Source organism: Schistocerca nitens, chromosome 4 (assembly GCF_023898315.1).
Source record: "Schistocerca nitens isolate TAMUIC-IGC-003100 chromosome 4, iqSchNite1.1, whole genome shotgun sequence".
NCBI lineage: Eukaryota > Metazoa > Arthropoda > Insecta > Orthoptera > Acrididae > Schistocerca > Schistocerca nitens.
Genome location: NC_064617.1, coordinates 110,759,304 through 110,774,847, shown reverse-complemented (window position 1 = coordinate 110,774,847; position 15,544 = coordinate 110,759,304). Strand labels below are relative to the sequence as shown.

The 15,544-nt window shown below is 46.0% G+C and overlaps 1 protein-coding gene and 1 long non-coding RNA gene across 2 annotated transcripts in view; both read left to right on the top strand.

Annotated features, from left to right (window-relative positions):
* The window catches only part of LOC126251809 (uncharacterized), a 781,546-nt gene extending 771,345 nt beyond the window's left edge, over positions 1-10,201 (top strand). The window contains exon 6 of the long non-coding RNA XR_007545788.1: positions 10,137-10,201. This is a non-coding gene — a long non-coding RNA (uncharacterized LOC126251809). The remainder of the gene's footprint in view (positions 1-10,136) is intronic.
* Positions 10,202-10,249: 48 nt separating this feature from the next.
* The window catches only part of LOC126252148 (ataxin-1), a 36,621-nt gene continuing 31,326 nt past the window's right edge, over positions 10,250-15,544 (top strand). The window contains exons 1-3 of the mRNA XM_049953016.1: positions 10,250-10,258; positions 10,306-10,593; positions 10,678-10,857. Coding sequence (XP_049808973.1) covers positions 10,250-10,258; positions 10,306-10,593; positions 10,678-10,857 — 477 coding nt within the window. The remainder of the gene's footprint in view (positions 10,259-10,305; positions 10,594-10,677; positions 10,858-15,544) is intronic.

Sequence of the window (15,544 nt, the reverse complement as noted above, 5' to 3'; positions counted from 1 at the left end):
TTGGTTACACGTTTCGGTCACCTCTCGTTCGCATTGACGGCACTCTGAACAGTGGACGTTACATTTCAGATGTGTTACGACCCGTGGCTCTACCCTTCATTCGATCCCTGCGAAACCCTACATTTCAGCAGGATAATGCACGCCCGCATGTTGCAGGTCCTTTACTGGCCTTTCTGGATACAGAAAATGTTCGACTGCTGCCCTGGCCAGCACATTCTCCAGATCTCTCACCAATTGAAAACGTCTGGTCAATGGTGGCCGAGCTACTGGCTCGTCACAATACGCCAGTCACTACTCTTGATGAACTGTGGTATCGTGTTGTAGCTGCATGGGCAGCTGTACCTGTACACGCCATGCAAGCTCTCTTTGACAATGCCCAGGCGTATCAAGGCCGTTATTACGGCCAGAGGTGGTTGTTCTGGGTACTGATTTATCAGGATCAATGCACCCAAACTGCGTGAAAATGTCATCACATGTCAGTTCTAGTATAATATATTTGTCCACTGAATACCCGTTTATGATCTGCATTTCTTCTTGGCGTAGCAATTTTAATGGCCAGTAGTTTATTCCCTACTCTTTGGACTAGAAAACCCTATTTTTTCGACATAATCTCCGTTTAGAGCGGCATACTTACGCCACCTGAGGACCTGTATGTCCTCATGGTACCTCTCTACTGGCCGATGTTGGAGTCAGCGCCTCGCGACATCAAAAATCTCCGAATCATCCACGCACTGCATCCTTCATTGGGCCAAACAGATGAAAGTCGGAAGGTGCGAGATCCGGGCTGTTTTGTGAGCGCTTCTCGGGTGCACAGACGTGTGTGAGGCCTTGAGTTGTCACGGAGAAGGAGTACTTGGTTTGCATTTTTGTGGCGACGAACACACTGAAGTCGAGCCTCCAATTTCCTGAGGGTAGCACAGAATTGATCGTTCCACTATGAGGGAGGACATCGAACGGAATAACCCCTTCAGATTCCCAGGAGAACGTTGCCACGACTTTACCGGTTGAGGGAGCGGATTTGAACATTTTTTCTTCGGAGAGGTATACCGTTTTGTTTCCTGTTCGAAGTGATGAACCCATATTTCATGGCCCGTTACGACATTCGATAAAAGGTTGTCACGATCAGCCTCTTAACGTGCAAGCAACTCCGCACAAACGGTCCATCTTTGCTCTTTACGATCTTCTGTTAGGCAGCAAGGAACCCAACGGATACACGCCTCTTGAGTACCCCAACTGGTGGACGAGTGTGTCTGCACTGTCAACAGAGACGTTAAATTTTGCAGAGAGGTGTGTGACTGTGATCCGTCAATCAGCTCGAATGAGAGTGTCCGCACGTTCCAACGTTAAAGAAGATACAGCTATGTACGGCGGGCTGTTTCATGAGAGTTCGGACAAAAAAAAAGTTCAAATGTGTGTGAAATCTTATGGGATTTAACTTCTTATGTCATCAGTCCCTAAGCTTACACACTACTTAATCTAAATTATCCTAAGGACAAACACACACACCCATGCCCGAGGGAGGACTCGAACCTCCGCCGGGACCAGCCGCACAGTCCGTGACTGCAGCGCCTGAGACCGGTCGGCGATTTCGGACAGGTTGTGATCTTGTTACGGTGATGACAGAAGCCTCGCCCAACGACTCGCCGTGCTTTTGTTCTGTGCCAGGCCTCCGTAGACATTCTGCAAGCGTCTATAAATATTTGTGATGCTCTGTTTATCTGCCAAAAGAAACTCGGTGACAGTTCTCTGCTTAGAGCCCACCTCCGTTAAAGGCGCCATTTTGAAGGCTGTGTATAGCCCAGCTATCTGTCGGAACTTCATAAAACTATACGGGATGAAGCGGGTCAGTAGTTAGTTGGTTGCGTGTTCCACTGATCAATCGCACGATACGGTAACCGTTATGATGTGGAACGTGCACAAGAAATGCGCATATGAAACACGATTTTTTAATATATATATATATATATATATATATATATATATATATTACAATACAGAGTTAAGGATTAATATTTGTATTATTTACCTCATTCCCTTAAATGGCACAAAATGCACTACTATATTTATAGGTTTATTTATACCTTTTCAACAGGCGATCATTGTAGGCAAAACCACCCCTTCCTTCCGCCTCCTTGATTTCTATCTCACCATCTATGGCCGTCATATCGCCCTCACTCCCACCCTTACCTTGGCGTCACCCTCGACCGTCGCCTCTCCTGGACTCCCCATCTCCGGACAATCCAAGCCAAGGCACGCTCCCGACTCCATCTCCTCAAGCTCCTTTCCGGCCGTACATGGGGTCTGGACCCCTCCACCATCCTCCACACCTATAAATCCCTCATCCGCCCTATCCTTTGTTACGCCCATCCGGCCTGGATCTCCGCCCCCCCCCCCCTACCTTTTATAAATCCTCCAAATCCTTGAATGCCATGCTCTCCGCCTCGCGTATCACATCCGTCTCCCCTCCCCCACGCGGATCCTGTATGATCTCATCCCCTTCCCCCACCTCCTCCTTTTCCTTGAAAGGATACGGATCCTGTACACCTCCCGCAAACTCGATCCTCCTCATTCGCTTGTCTCACCTCTCCTCTCCCACGCCCGCCCGCTGCCGCGCCTGTATTCCCACACTCCACCCGGTCTCCATCTCTCCACCCTCCTTACCCTCTCCCAAGGTGGCTTCCGCCAGCTCCCCCTCCCTGATGATGTACTCCTCCCCTCCATCTACCCCTCCTATCAACTTTGATCCTCCCCTCCCCACTTCCTGTGTTCTTTCCTTTAGGCACCCTACCCCCCTTCTCTTTCCTTTTCCCCCATCCCCCTTCCTCCGCCCCTCTTCCCCCGGGCTTCCCCTCCCCCTTCCCCCCTCCCCCTATCTCCCTGGCCCATGGCATCTGCTCTCCCCTCTCCCTCTCCCACCTCCCCTCCTCCTCTCTTGGCAGGTCCCCGGACTCGTACACGGTTAGTGAACATTCACGCGCTGGAGATGAACGCCTCGTGTTTCTGTGTGTGCCGTCGTTTTGTGCTTAAGTGGTTCAGTGTTATTCGTTCTGTGCACCTACGTTCACGTGTGACAATTTTCGTCTCTGTATGTGTCCAAGTGTCTGAACAATTTTATTTTGGACTCTACGCCCGTGAACGGCACCATGTATTTTAAAAAGTGTTTGTCTCCGTTTATATGTCCACCATCTTTCTTTCTCTAATTGTCTTCATTTGTGTCTTTTGTGTTTCTCTGAGGCCAAAGAGCGGCGTAGTATGCTGCTGCAGGCTTGCCTGTAAACAGGTTTAAAAATAACAATAAAGAAAAAAAATACCTTTTCAAGAGATCATCCATGGTGTAGAAGGAGTTGTCAAGGAGATATGATTTCAGTTTATTTTTGAAGCTATTACTGCTGCCTGTCAGACATTTTATTTCATCCGGTAATTTGTCTAAAATTTTTATAGCAGCATATTTTACCCCTTTCTGTGCCAAAGATAGGTTGAGTAAAGGATAGTGTAAGTCTTTCTTTTTTCTGGCATTATAATCATGAATGTCACTGTTGTTTTTAAACTGGTCCATGTTGTTGAGAACAAATTTCATTAGTGAGTAAATGTACTGTGAGGCTGTTGTAAGAATTCCCAATCTTTTAAAATATTGCCTACAAGATGTGCGACTATGAACGCCACACTTTATCCTAACCACTTTCTTTTGAGCAGTGAATAGCGGGAATATTCTACGATGACCCACAACAAATTCCGCGTTTTTTCAACCGAAACTGGACGATGATAACAAAGTTTTGCGATACTTATTGAACGCCCCTCGTAAACTTAGCTCGGTAGAATAGTTTTGCAGTATTTCCTCATTAAATTCGTTGTTGTAGTCTTGCAGGACGAAGATTTATTGGACGCATCTGCCCTCGAGCCTTTCCTGTGCAAGTCTTTTATCTCCGTATCACTACTGCAAACTACGAGGGTTGTCCAGAAAGTAACGCACCGCATTTTGTTCTTCAACAATTCTTCATTGAACATAACGAGAATTACACACACGAAAGAATGGTGTTTTATCTACACACCCTATTTTTCCACGTAATCTCCATCCCGTTCTATGGCCTTCGTCCAGCGCGAAACAAGGGCTGTGCATGCCCTGTCGGTACCAATCCTTGTCCTGGTGGCGGAGGCAGTGCTTCACTGTGTGAACTTCCTTTGCTGACTGACAGATGCAGCGCGAATGACTATCATCAGCTCTCTGCAACACGTCAGGTGCGACAGCCGTGGTTGGTCTCCCCGACCGCTGCAAATGGTGGAGCTCCGCCGAGCTGCCTTTTGATGACGTCACCCTCCGTGCCCAGCGATTAACTGTACTTCTGTGGACAGCAGATGCTCCATAGACTTTGGACAAGCGTTTGTGAATATTCTATACAGAAATTCATTGACGGCATGTTGCTTGTAACGTACACCACCTACAGACGCTTTTTTGAAACTGTCCTGCAGCTACGTTGTCTGTTGCAAGTGCAGGAAACTTGGTGCGCTCACTCGGGAGACTTCAGATAATACATACGTAACGTTTCGCATTCGTAGCGTTGTTTTCGGCCGAGAAAAAAAAATGCCGTGCATTACTTTTAGGCAACCCTCGCACATCCAGTTGAACCTGCTTACTGTATTCTCTTCAATATACTACCCTTCATTCGAGAGCGTACTCAGAACCTGGGTTGGGGAAGGAGAGGGGGAGGCAACTCATAGATATTAGTTTCGTGTAAGGTTAAGGAATGAAGGAATCGAAGAACAATTTGTTGCAAAGTAAGACTCAAAACTATAGTTATTTTTTTTAATAGTCGAACATTCTAATGTTACGTCTTTCTAACAGGTATCTATTACGTACAATATACTAAACTGAGAGTGTAATTTGTACCTATTACTTTGGTGTCAGCTTGTTAATGTTCAGGTACATGTGATTTCCTTCCACATTCAAATTTTTTGTAGTTATTCACTGGTAACACGAGGAGAAAAAAGCAACATCGCAATTAAAGATATGGTACCGGTACTTGAGCTTGTAAAACCAGTTGCAAGTAAGGAGAATAAAGTCGAACGGCGAAATGGATTGGAGATTTCACGACACGTGGGTGGGGACGAACTAGTTACTGTTTATGGAACTGTAATCAACGCAGGACAGATAGGGTAAACCTGCATTCTACAACTGCTGTAACCAGTGTTATCAAAGTTGAGTAATATATTTTACTATTCACTATTCTGTGTTACTCTGATTGTGTGTGTCCTGCCCTAGAACCCACGCATCCGTCCTACCAAGACACCTTCTTTCTCAGCGGTGGCGAGATGTTCATCTAAGTGGACGCCCCCAACCCTCAATATCTTGGAAGATATTTTACGCGCAGGTTTGTAAACAAACTTTGTGGCCGGTGAGACAGATTATAGCCAGCACCTGCCACCGGAGGGTGCCACGGTCACAAACTACATTCAGTGTGATGTACTAGCTTGTTTCTGGGCGTGCGTCAGCCACAATGCATACAAGGTTTGCCGCGCTTCACGGTGTGTGAGGATGGCTCCAGCAACTTCCAGACTGATTTTTTTTTGTCCAGCCTACCAACTCACGCTAACGATCTTGATTACGATGGAAGCTTAAACTTTAAACTTCCTTTTTTTTCTTTCAAAACACTTATCTATATCTTCTTTATTTGTCGAGGCATCAAGACATGGACATCGAGAAAACGCGTAATGAGACATTGTTGTTTCTTCATGCGTGACGACTGTTATCTTTAATCTTACTTATCGCTGGCCGTAATCCGATTTGATGTGCCGTACGACTTTGCTGCTGTGTGTGCTGATAGAAAACACTTCAGACACTAGGGTGATAAGCATGTGAATGAGTGTGTGGCACAAACGTTTATCTCTGACTCCGTCTTAACAGTACGTGAACTGTAGAACGGCGGAAAATCCAGACAGAATCGTTTCATCGTATAAGGCACAGTATAGCATCTGTTTTATGGAATACCACTCTTCGAGAAGTGGAATTTTCTTGAAATAAATATAACTTGTTAGTGTGAGAAGATATGAGAAAGGCACTTGAGAGCGCAAGTTAAGCAGAAGCCTGAAGCCTTACGTAATGCCAGGCCGAAAACGTGATTCGAGTCTATCATATTCAAGTTAGACAGCTTTTCTAAATATTATTTTAGATGATTATTCGCTTTCACCTTAGCGTAGGCATATTTCATCGATCGAAGCGGTAGTAGCCACTCGATGCAGAGACAGTGATAACGCATCGTAAATTAAGCTCAGCTTCCATGATTTGTTAACTGGTGGATCTGCAAACAAAGAGTGTCCAGTGGCAAACGTGAGTATTGCGAAGTGGAATACAAGTTGTGATTTACGTCGGTAATACAGATAAGTCAAAGGAGGCCTTCCACAAGTTTCAGCTATAATGGTGACGATTATAGAAGCAAATGGGTGCTTTCCACACAATTTTAAAGATAGCCAGGGTAAGTAATTTTGAGAACTATCGTATAATCACCTTAGTTCATGTGTCCAATATAACAAAGAATGGAAGAAACGAGTTTCGTTAACTGAAGGTCAGTTTGACCTTAGGGAAGGTAATAGGCACCAGAGGGACGGTTATGAGGTTGTATTAAATAGTGGAAACAAAGGCAAGCACTCTGTCTTCAGGCCACAAGTGGTCCATTGGGACCATCCGACCGCCGTGTCGTCCTCACTGAGGATGCGGATAGGAGGGTCGTGTGGTCAGCACACGGCTGTCCCGCTCGTTATGATGGTTTTCTTTAACGGGAGCCGCTACTGTTCGGTCGAGTAGCTCCTCAATTGCCATTACGAGGCTGAGAGCACCCCGAAAAATGGCAACAGCACATGGCGGCCCTGATGGTTACCCATCCACGTGCCGGCCACGCCCGATAGCGCTTAACTTCGGTGATCTGACGGGGAAGCGGTGTATACCCCGCGGCAAGGCCGTTGCGTCATGGAAACACGACGAAAAATTAATACGTTTTCATAGAATTTGTTGTTTGCCTAGTTCTTCATTGTCAGTATTCTCATGTCTCGAACAGAAGGCACTTACTTTGCTACGGAGCTTCAGAGCAAACATCACAAATATGGCGGCAGATGTTATTCATTTACGAAGCGAACATGCGCCTGTATTCGGGTCACCTTTATCGTCACTAGTTACGACTAATATACAGCTCAGAAATAAATGCGGATGGCATAAGCTCTTATCCAAAATGACAAATTTTCGTTATAGTTGTTTGAATAGCCAGCAAAACACTTCCGTCCATGTGGTGACGGCTGGAACGCTTCAAGACATTGAATACTGGATTATAGCGCTCTAATAAATGACATGGGGTTTCACTTGCTTAAGACACTAGACTCACATTTGAGAGGACTGGAATCCAGTTTCCCATCCCTTAATCGGTTAACGCCAATGGCTGGATTGTTCCTTTTCTTCGAATCCCATGCAGTCTCCCTCGCTCCCCGCATCCGTATGTTCTTCCCACTCGATGCCCGCATGTAATTGATTCCTCCCCTATCCTCACTCACGTTGAACCCATTCGGGTTTCTTACAGTTGTCCCAGATTTGTTTGCCAACCATGCAGTCGTTTCATAGCTAATTAGCAAGCCTCGTACTCTGGCGCGCTTTTAAACTTTACACATACATCCAGTCCCAACGATATTTCAACCACCTCATGCTAACTGACCACGATAACCATCCTGAAATCGTATCTTCCTCCCAACTTTAAAACATTACTACTTTTTCTTTATATGTCAAGGATTCTCTTCAGCCATCTTCTATTTCCCAGAATAAATGATATTAATTGAAACCCTCAGCTGCCAACAGGTGTTGTTGATATCCTAGATGGGGACAGCTGAAAATGTGTGCTCCGACTGGGACTCGAACCCGGGATCTCCTGCTTACATAGCAGACGGTACGGCGCCTGCCACGCGGCTCTGTGTAAAACGAGAAGCGGGAATGCCCTGCAGCGAGCCAGACAGAAGCTGTGCGTCTCTAGTGGGACGGGCCGCGTTAGGTGCGATGTGGAGCGAATCTCTTCACTCTCTGCAACCACCAGTTGTCATGTGTCGCTATTTCGAGGAAACTGATTTAGATACCTGTCCACACATTGAGATTTAGATTTTTCATGCTAACCAAACAGTCCGAATGCCGCGACAGTTCCTTTGGAAAGGACAGTGCTGCTTTCCTCCTCTGTCAGTGACCAATACGAGCTTATGTTCCGAGTCGAGTGGCCGTAAGTCAACGAAAAGTCATTATGCTTTAAAACTTTATAAGCACAGCTAGTAATAATTGCGAGAGAGGATAATTTTTTCTCCTCTCGTATTGCAATCGGTATGTTGAAACTACATGACAATATAGTTTGAAGTTATGCCCTACAGAGGGTATTTCGGTTTCATGTGCAGCTCTAGCGAGTGAAGCCTGACGGTGCGCGGGTTACTGTCGTCAACTTGTGAAGAACAAGGAAGTGAATAGTGAAAAGTTGGTAGGAGAGCTTCTCGCGTCCGTCGGCCGTCGTAATTTAATATATTATTATTTTTATTTTTGATTGTTGCCGACTTACGTGGTGGGCCTTAATAAAAATGATATTTCATTCAATTTTGATTTACGATTAAATGCTTTTGTGAAGTTCTCCCTTTTAACATTATTAATCTTAAATTATTTGTTACGTTAATGAATGTTAGACTCGCTGAATCTTAAGATTTGAGCATATAAGTTGAACAATGGCATAAACTTTTCATATTAATTTCCTCGGCTAGTCAGTTCATTTTAAAGCAAAAAATCTTTAGTTATAAATTACAATTGCGGCCCACACACGCGCGAGAGTATTTCTTCTTACCTCCGTTAACCATTGCATTGTAGTCGGAGTCCTGGCTCTGGCTCTCGGCTGTGGTACTGAAAAAAAGAATCTTAAAAGCTACGTATTTTCTGCAACGTCGGGAGGCTGTGGAGAAAAATGTATATTATGTTGATAGCGGGCGAGTATTTCGCTTACGCTAAATTTTATAAGTTAATATCGACACGTAATGGCGTCGTTGGCTGCATCGGCTGCTGCGATTGTTGAACTGTAAATTACTCGAATGCAGGTTAATTCAAGGAAGGCGGACATGAAATCGGGATCACATCTTACAAATTAAAAGTGCACAATAATATTAAATCAATATATTATCTGCTTACTTAGTGCAAATATGCAATATTTGCCAGCACTCGCAAGATGTCCGTCTACACGCAACTGAGAAGTGAAGACGACTAAAAAATTAACAAAAGAGCGTATCTTGTCGTCTCTCTAGATCATTTTGTTATATTTCTTTGCACTCGAAACTTACACAGAGAAATTATTGTAATACGTGTACATGATAAAAAATCTATATTATTCAAGTTTTAAATGTCTCTTCTTTATAAATACCGTTTTTTTAAGTCTTTTAGTATTATTATTTCGCTGGGGACGCTATAATCTGTAACTAGGCTCGAGGACAGCGAGAGGAAGGAAGACGAAATGGAGAGAGGAATGGGAGGAAGTGGGCATAGAAAAAGGGAAAGAGGAGATGGACGGACAGAGGGGCAGGAGGAGATGGAGAGGGGGGAGGAGAACATGGACAGAGAGAGAGGGGGAGAGAGGGGCGGCAGGAGGAGATGGAGCCGGCCAGTGTGGCCGAGCGGTTCTACGGTCGCAGGTTCGGTGTGTGTGATGTCCTTAGGTTAGTTAGGTTTAAGTAGTTCTAAGTTCTAGAGGACTGATGACCTCAGATGTTAAGTCCCATAGTGCTCAGAGCCATTTGAACCATTTGAGGAGATGGAGAGGGGGGAGATGGACAGAGAAAAGGGGGAGAGAGGGGAGGCAGGAGGAGATGGAGAGGGGGAGGAGAAGATGGACAGAGATAGGGGGAACGAAAAGCAGGTGCACAAGGGAAGGGGGAGGGGTAGGTGGACAGAAACAGGGAAGAGGAGGAGATTAGGACGTATATCAAATTCACATACATATTAGAAACTTGTGCTTTCTCTTTTTCTTCTTTTCTGTTTAAACAGACTGAGCCACAGCTAAGCGTGGCCAGGTGCAGCTAGCACCGTAACATAGTAGGCTCAGTAGGCGACAGAATGAGAGTGGTGGCAGTGACGTCGTCTGTTTCGGCAGGTAGCGCCCGATGATCTCGGCGAGCCACCTGGTGGTGGACGGCGGCGCGCACGGGCTGGGCGGCGAGTTCGTGCGCCCGCTGCCGCGGCCGGCGCCGCTGCTGGCGCGCTACAATGCGGGCTGTCACCGCGTGCTGGCGCCGCCCCCGCCGCCCACCTCCGGCGCGCAGCCGCACCCGCCGCCCTCGTCGGCCGCCTCCGGCGCTCCGCCGCCCCCGCCGCCGCCGCGCTCCGTGAAGGTGTCCGCCAGCGCGGCCTCCGGCGTCGTCGTGTCCGAGGAGGAGTACGCGCGCGCCTTCGCCGCCCCCGCTCCGGCCGCCGCCGCCTACCACCACTACCCGTACGGCGCGCTCTACTCGGCGGGCCCCGCGGCCCACTACCTGCTGAGCCGGCACGCGCAGCCGCCGCCCAGCGCCGCCCCGCAGCTGGCGCAGCGAGACCGCGAGCGCGAGAGGGACGCCAGGGAGCGGGAGAGGGAGAGGGAGCGGGACAGGGAGCGCGACAGGGAGAGGGACCGCGAGCAGCCGGTGGTGCTGGCGCAGTACCAGCCGCCCCCGCCGCCGCAGCCGGAGGCCTACCACGTGCCGCCCACCTACCTTGCGTCCTACAGCCCGCCGGTCAAGCCCGGCCAGTCGCTTCTGCTGCAGCCGCCCCACCACCAGCAGAGGAGGCCCCCCTTCAAGGTACTGTCCGCGCGCCGAGCGAAGCCGACGCAGCAGCTGGTAGGCCTTGTCAGAGGATCTGCCAACTTAACAGTGACACGTGTGGTACTTGCTATGAGAACTTCGCTGCTCGTGCAGTGTAAGCCCGCATGCCACTTTCCACTTGCCGCCTCCCTTGCCCTTCTGACAGCCGTCAGCTAGTAGCGCGACCAGAGCACCCCGCTGCCCCGGCGTTCTGCCCCATTTGACGCTAACCTCTCCTGCACCTGCTTCCTGCTAAAACCGCTCCCTTCTTGGCTGAATTAACTTAATGTTTGTTCCTTCCACCTGACTTCAGTGGGGTCTCAGGGATGCAATTTAGATCAATTATTATAGGAGGAAGGGGCTCACTTTCTTAAAGCCTTCTTCAGTATCTCAGTCTACAGACAAATGTTGATGGTGTTGGGACAGCAACTAGCCACAAATGTACTTTCAGATCCTTTATTCAAAGGGTACAGTTACCGGTTTCGAATTGCTGTGATTCATCCTGAGACGGTTTACACGCTTTCTTTATGACATGTGGTCTGTTTTTTACAGATTAATTGTCGTGAAATGTCCGTTTGGAGTGTTTGTTTTCATAACATTCGTCCAACAGATGTGAATACATTTCCACTGGATTCTTACTGTAGTAAACGTAAATTTTTCTCACTGAACACTTTAGATTTGTCACTGAGAAGATTTCTACCACACACCACATGTTTTGATACATAAAACACCATCAACACCATCAACATTTGTCTTTAAACAACAGCCACGGTCTCCATCATGTCATCATATGACAAAATTGCATCTCAGTTTATAATCTGAGTGAGGAAACTATGTCGTTTGCCTTCCTGTTTACTGCACAATTTTACATATGCCAGTAAAGCTGGCACTGGTAGAGCAAGTGTTGTTTCGCTAACTAGTTAGTTAAAGACACAATTCTGCAGTAAGTCACATTCTATTTAAAGTATAGTCTAGGAAAGTTCCTACATTTCTCACTAGATAACTTGAATGGGCTTGTTTCGTAATTATTTAGAAATGTTTAGGGCAACGTCAGAGATATTATTCCCTTGCAGTCGCTGTGAGTCATCTCTCAAGAATGCTTACTACATGTCTGACTTTTTGTTCAGAATTATTATTCAGAGAAAAACATTCCTTTTTTTTAAACTGTCTTTATCGTTTGCTTTAGTTCTTTAGCTTGGGGTTGTATGGAGTTAATAACTTTTTTGTAATTAAGCGCTTGATTTGGCAGATGTGCTGTCTTCAGAGATTAAGTTTTCCAATTATTCAGACACGAAAACACCCAGGGACGGTTCTAGAAGTCGGTCGAGGGTGGGGGGGGGGATAGTATATCGCTTTAAAAAAGGAGAGTTGGGGTCCTCCACCGACAAATTGGTAAAATTTGGTGTTGCTTAAAGTAGTTTTTGGTAACTGTTTTGGAGTTCAGGGTTGGGTTGGGTTGTGTCGGGGGAGGAGACCAAACTACGAGGTCATCGGTCTCATCGGATTAGGAAAGGAAGTCGGCCCTGCCCTTTTCAAAGGAACCATCCCGGCATTTGCCTGGAGAGATTTAGGGAAATCGCGGAAAACCTAAATCAGGATGGCCGGACGCGGGATTGAACCGTCGTCCTTCCGAATGCGAGTCCAGTGTGCTAACCACTGCGCCACCTCGCTCGGTGGAGTTCAGGGTAAAAACGTGTATACAGAATGTGTGTGCCCAGGAAAATAATACGATTTGACCCAGATGTCCGGCGATTTCGAAGTTTTTATCTGGGGTCAGCAATTTAAGTGTTGGTAGGCATATTTAGCTTTCTTGATTATTGTAAGTGGTACTTGTACATTAATATACATCCAGTGTATATTAATAAATAATAAGACGCTCATATTAAGTTAAATAATATTTATTGGTTTAGATAAGAAGCTATTTGCCGCTCTTATTCTTTTGGTAAAATGTGTTTGAAATACATTGCAACCTACATTTCTATATAAATATTAAAAAATGATTGAATCTGTTGAAGTAATATATTCGCTGATTTCTGAAGTCATTTTATCCAGCGTAATACGACACTCCATTGGGGGTGGGGGCTATAGCCGCCCCCTTGCCACTGCTCCTGAAAACACCATGAAATACTTTTGTGCAATATATTTCCACAAAATTCATTTCGCTTGACAAAAATGGCTCACACGAGTACGTATATTTGACAAGGAGCAGTACCAGTAATCGTACCAGTAATCATAATAGAACAGTAGTCGTAACAACAATGTAATGACGTTAGTAACGAACAGTACGCTAACATAGTCCTCCAAAGAGTATTATACTCCATATTCGGTTGCTTTGAATAATGTCATTTTTGGTCAATTAATTGCTCTATTCTTATCACTAAAATATTACAAAAGTCGTTCAAAAATAAAAAAGTATGAAGAAACTTTTTGTAAAAACTACACAGTAATCTCCAATCACATAAGTGCGGTTATATGCACTTGCTTTCTTTAGGATCATCAGTCCTCTGACTGGTTTGATGCTTCCTCTCCTGTGCCAACCTCTTCATCACAGAGTAGCACTTACATCCTACGTCGTTGGATGTAAGACGGCTGTTCGGAAAGTAAGGCCCAACCGGTCCCGTAATGGAAACCACAGTGAAAATCATACATGTTTTATTTGCAACACCTTACTCCACCTTGCAGCTACTTCTCTATTTCGATTCCCCGGCGGGTTTGGGATTTTCTCTGCCCGGGGCCTGGGTGTTTGTGTTGCCCTGCGACTCTGATATTTGCTGTAGCGTTGTACCTACTTTGCAATACCCTCGTGTCCGCCCCTGGCAGCTGAGTGGTCAGCGCGACGGAATGTCATACCTAAAGGCCCGGGTTCGATTCTCGGCTGGGCCGGAAATTTTCTGTTGTGTTGACATTATCATCATCATTTCATCAGCATCGACACGCAAGTCGCAGAAGTGGTGTCAACTCGAAAGACTTGCACCAGGCGCACGGTCTACCCGACGGGAGGCCCTAGTCACACGTCATTTCATTTCAGTACCCTCGTCATAGAAGGCAAGCACCTGTGTTTTCCGCCACTTCTATACGCTGTTTATGCCAAAATGTTGTCTTCGTAGACAGCGGTTCATGTAGCAGAGATGAACATCAGAGGGCGATGAAGCACTTCCAATCGAAAACAATGCAAGGACGTCCCCATTGCCGCTGCAGCGTGCGGCCGAGAATTTTCATGAAGAAGAACACGCGTGACTGGTACGTCATGTGAGGTTAGGTAGAACTTCGCAACAGGCGCCCATACTTTGCGAGAGACATTATTGTTCCAGGCATCTTTACATGCTCACTATGCGCAAAGTGCAACATGACGCGAGCAGCAGACATACTGGAGACACTGCCCAAAATGTCTGTGCAAAACTTCATCGGATTTACACTGTCGTTTACATTTTACGTGTCGGGCCTTTCTCTCCGGATAGTCCATGTATTCCAAACTCTTGGCTTCCCCTTCAGTTTATACCCTCTACAGCTCCCTCTAGTACCACAGAAGTTATTCCCAGATGTCTTAACACTTGTCCTACCGTCCTCTCCCTCCTTCTTGTGACCGCTTGCCATATGTTCCTTTCTTTGCAGATTCTATGGCGAACCTCCTCATTTCTTACCTCTCTCAATCTGCAGATTTAAAACATGGGAGCAGATTTTGGGTTTTTAAACTGCGCCTTCTACAAAACAAAATTTATTTCTTTTTAGTTTTACCCAAACATGTTGGCCCGGAGCTCGTGGTTTAGTGGCTAGCGTCGCTGCCTCTGGATCACGGGGTCCCGGGTTCGATTGCCGAGCGGGTTGGGGATTATCTCTGCCCCACGACTGGGTGTTTGTGTTGTCCTGATCATTTCACTATCATCATTCGTGGCAGTGGATAGATTGGATTGGGTGAAAAAAATTGTACGGCCGCTGATGACCGCGCAGTTGATCGCCCAACAAACCAAACATCAGCAAACCTGTTTCGACAACCAGTGCTGTTTTTCTGGGGGAACGCTGGGGGATGCGTACCCCTAAACTTTTTCGTCGACAAAGTAAATTTTTTTACGATGTTGAGAGCTTGAAAGAGTTCCGAAGATTTATTTCACGGACGTAAATTTTTTATTTCATTTTTTCGTGTTGGTAATTGCAATACGAACGATACCAGTGCAGTTTTTGGTGGGAAAAGGTTAAAATATGTATTCGGTAATATTTCCATGTATTGTTTTGTATGCCGGAGGGTTGATTGGACTCACCTATTTCATATGAGGTATACTATAGGTCAATTGAAGTGTACGATACCATTTTCTTTTATTATTCAGGGGTTCATGGGAATCGTATGCTTTATTTGAGGTGATGTAAACTGAAGTGTTCGATGCCACATTCTCTTGTGTGCTTGGGTGTTTCTTGGTATCGCCTGCTGCATTTGAGCTGTAAGTCAGCTGAAGAGTTCGACATGTTGATGACGTCATGGCTAAAAGCAGACGGGTGGTATCCCATGCTTCAGTTATAATTAATTTTCGCTGCATTATATCCAATGTCAGAGTACCCTCAAACTCTTTTCTAGAAAAAAAGCCCTAAAGACAACTAGTGCTCTCTTCTGAGGGTATTGATTTATTTTTGTCAAATATGATAAGATATGCATGGTTGCTTTTGTATCTTATGTCCTGAAACAAAATTACTGTGAAAATCGTTTTCTAGAGGTCGCCTTGTTTTTATGTGT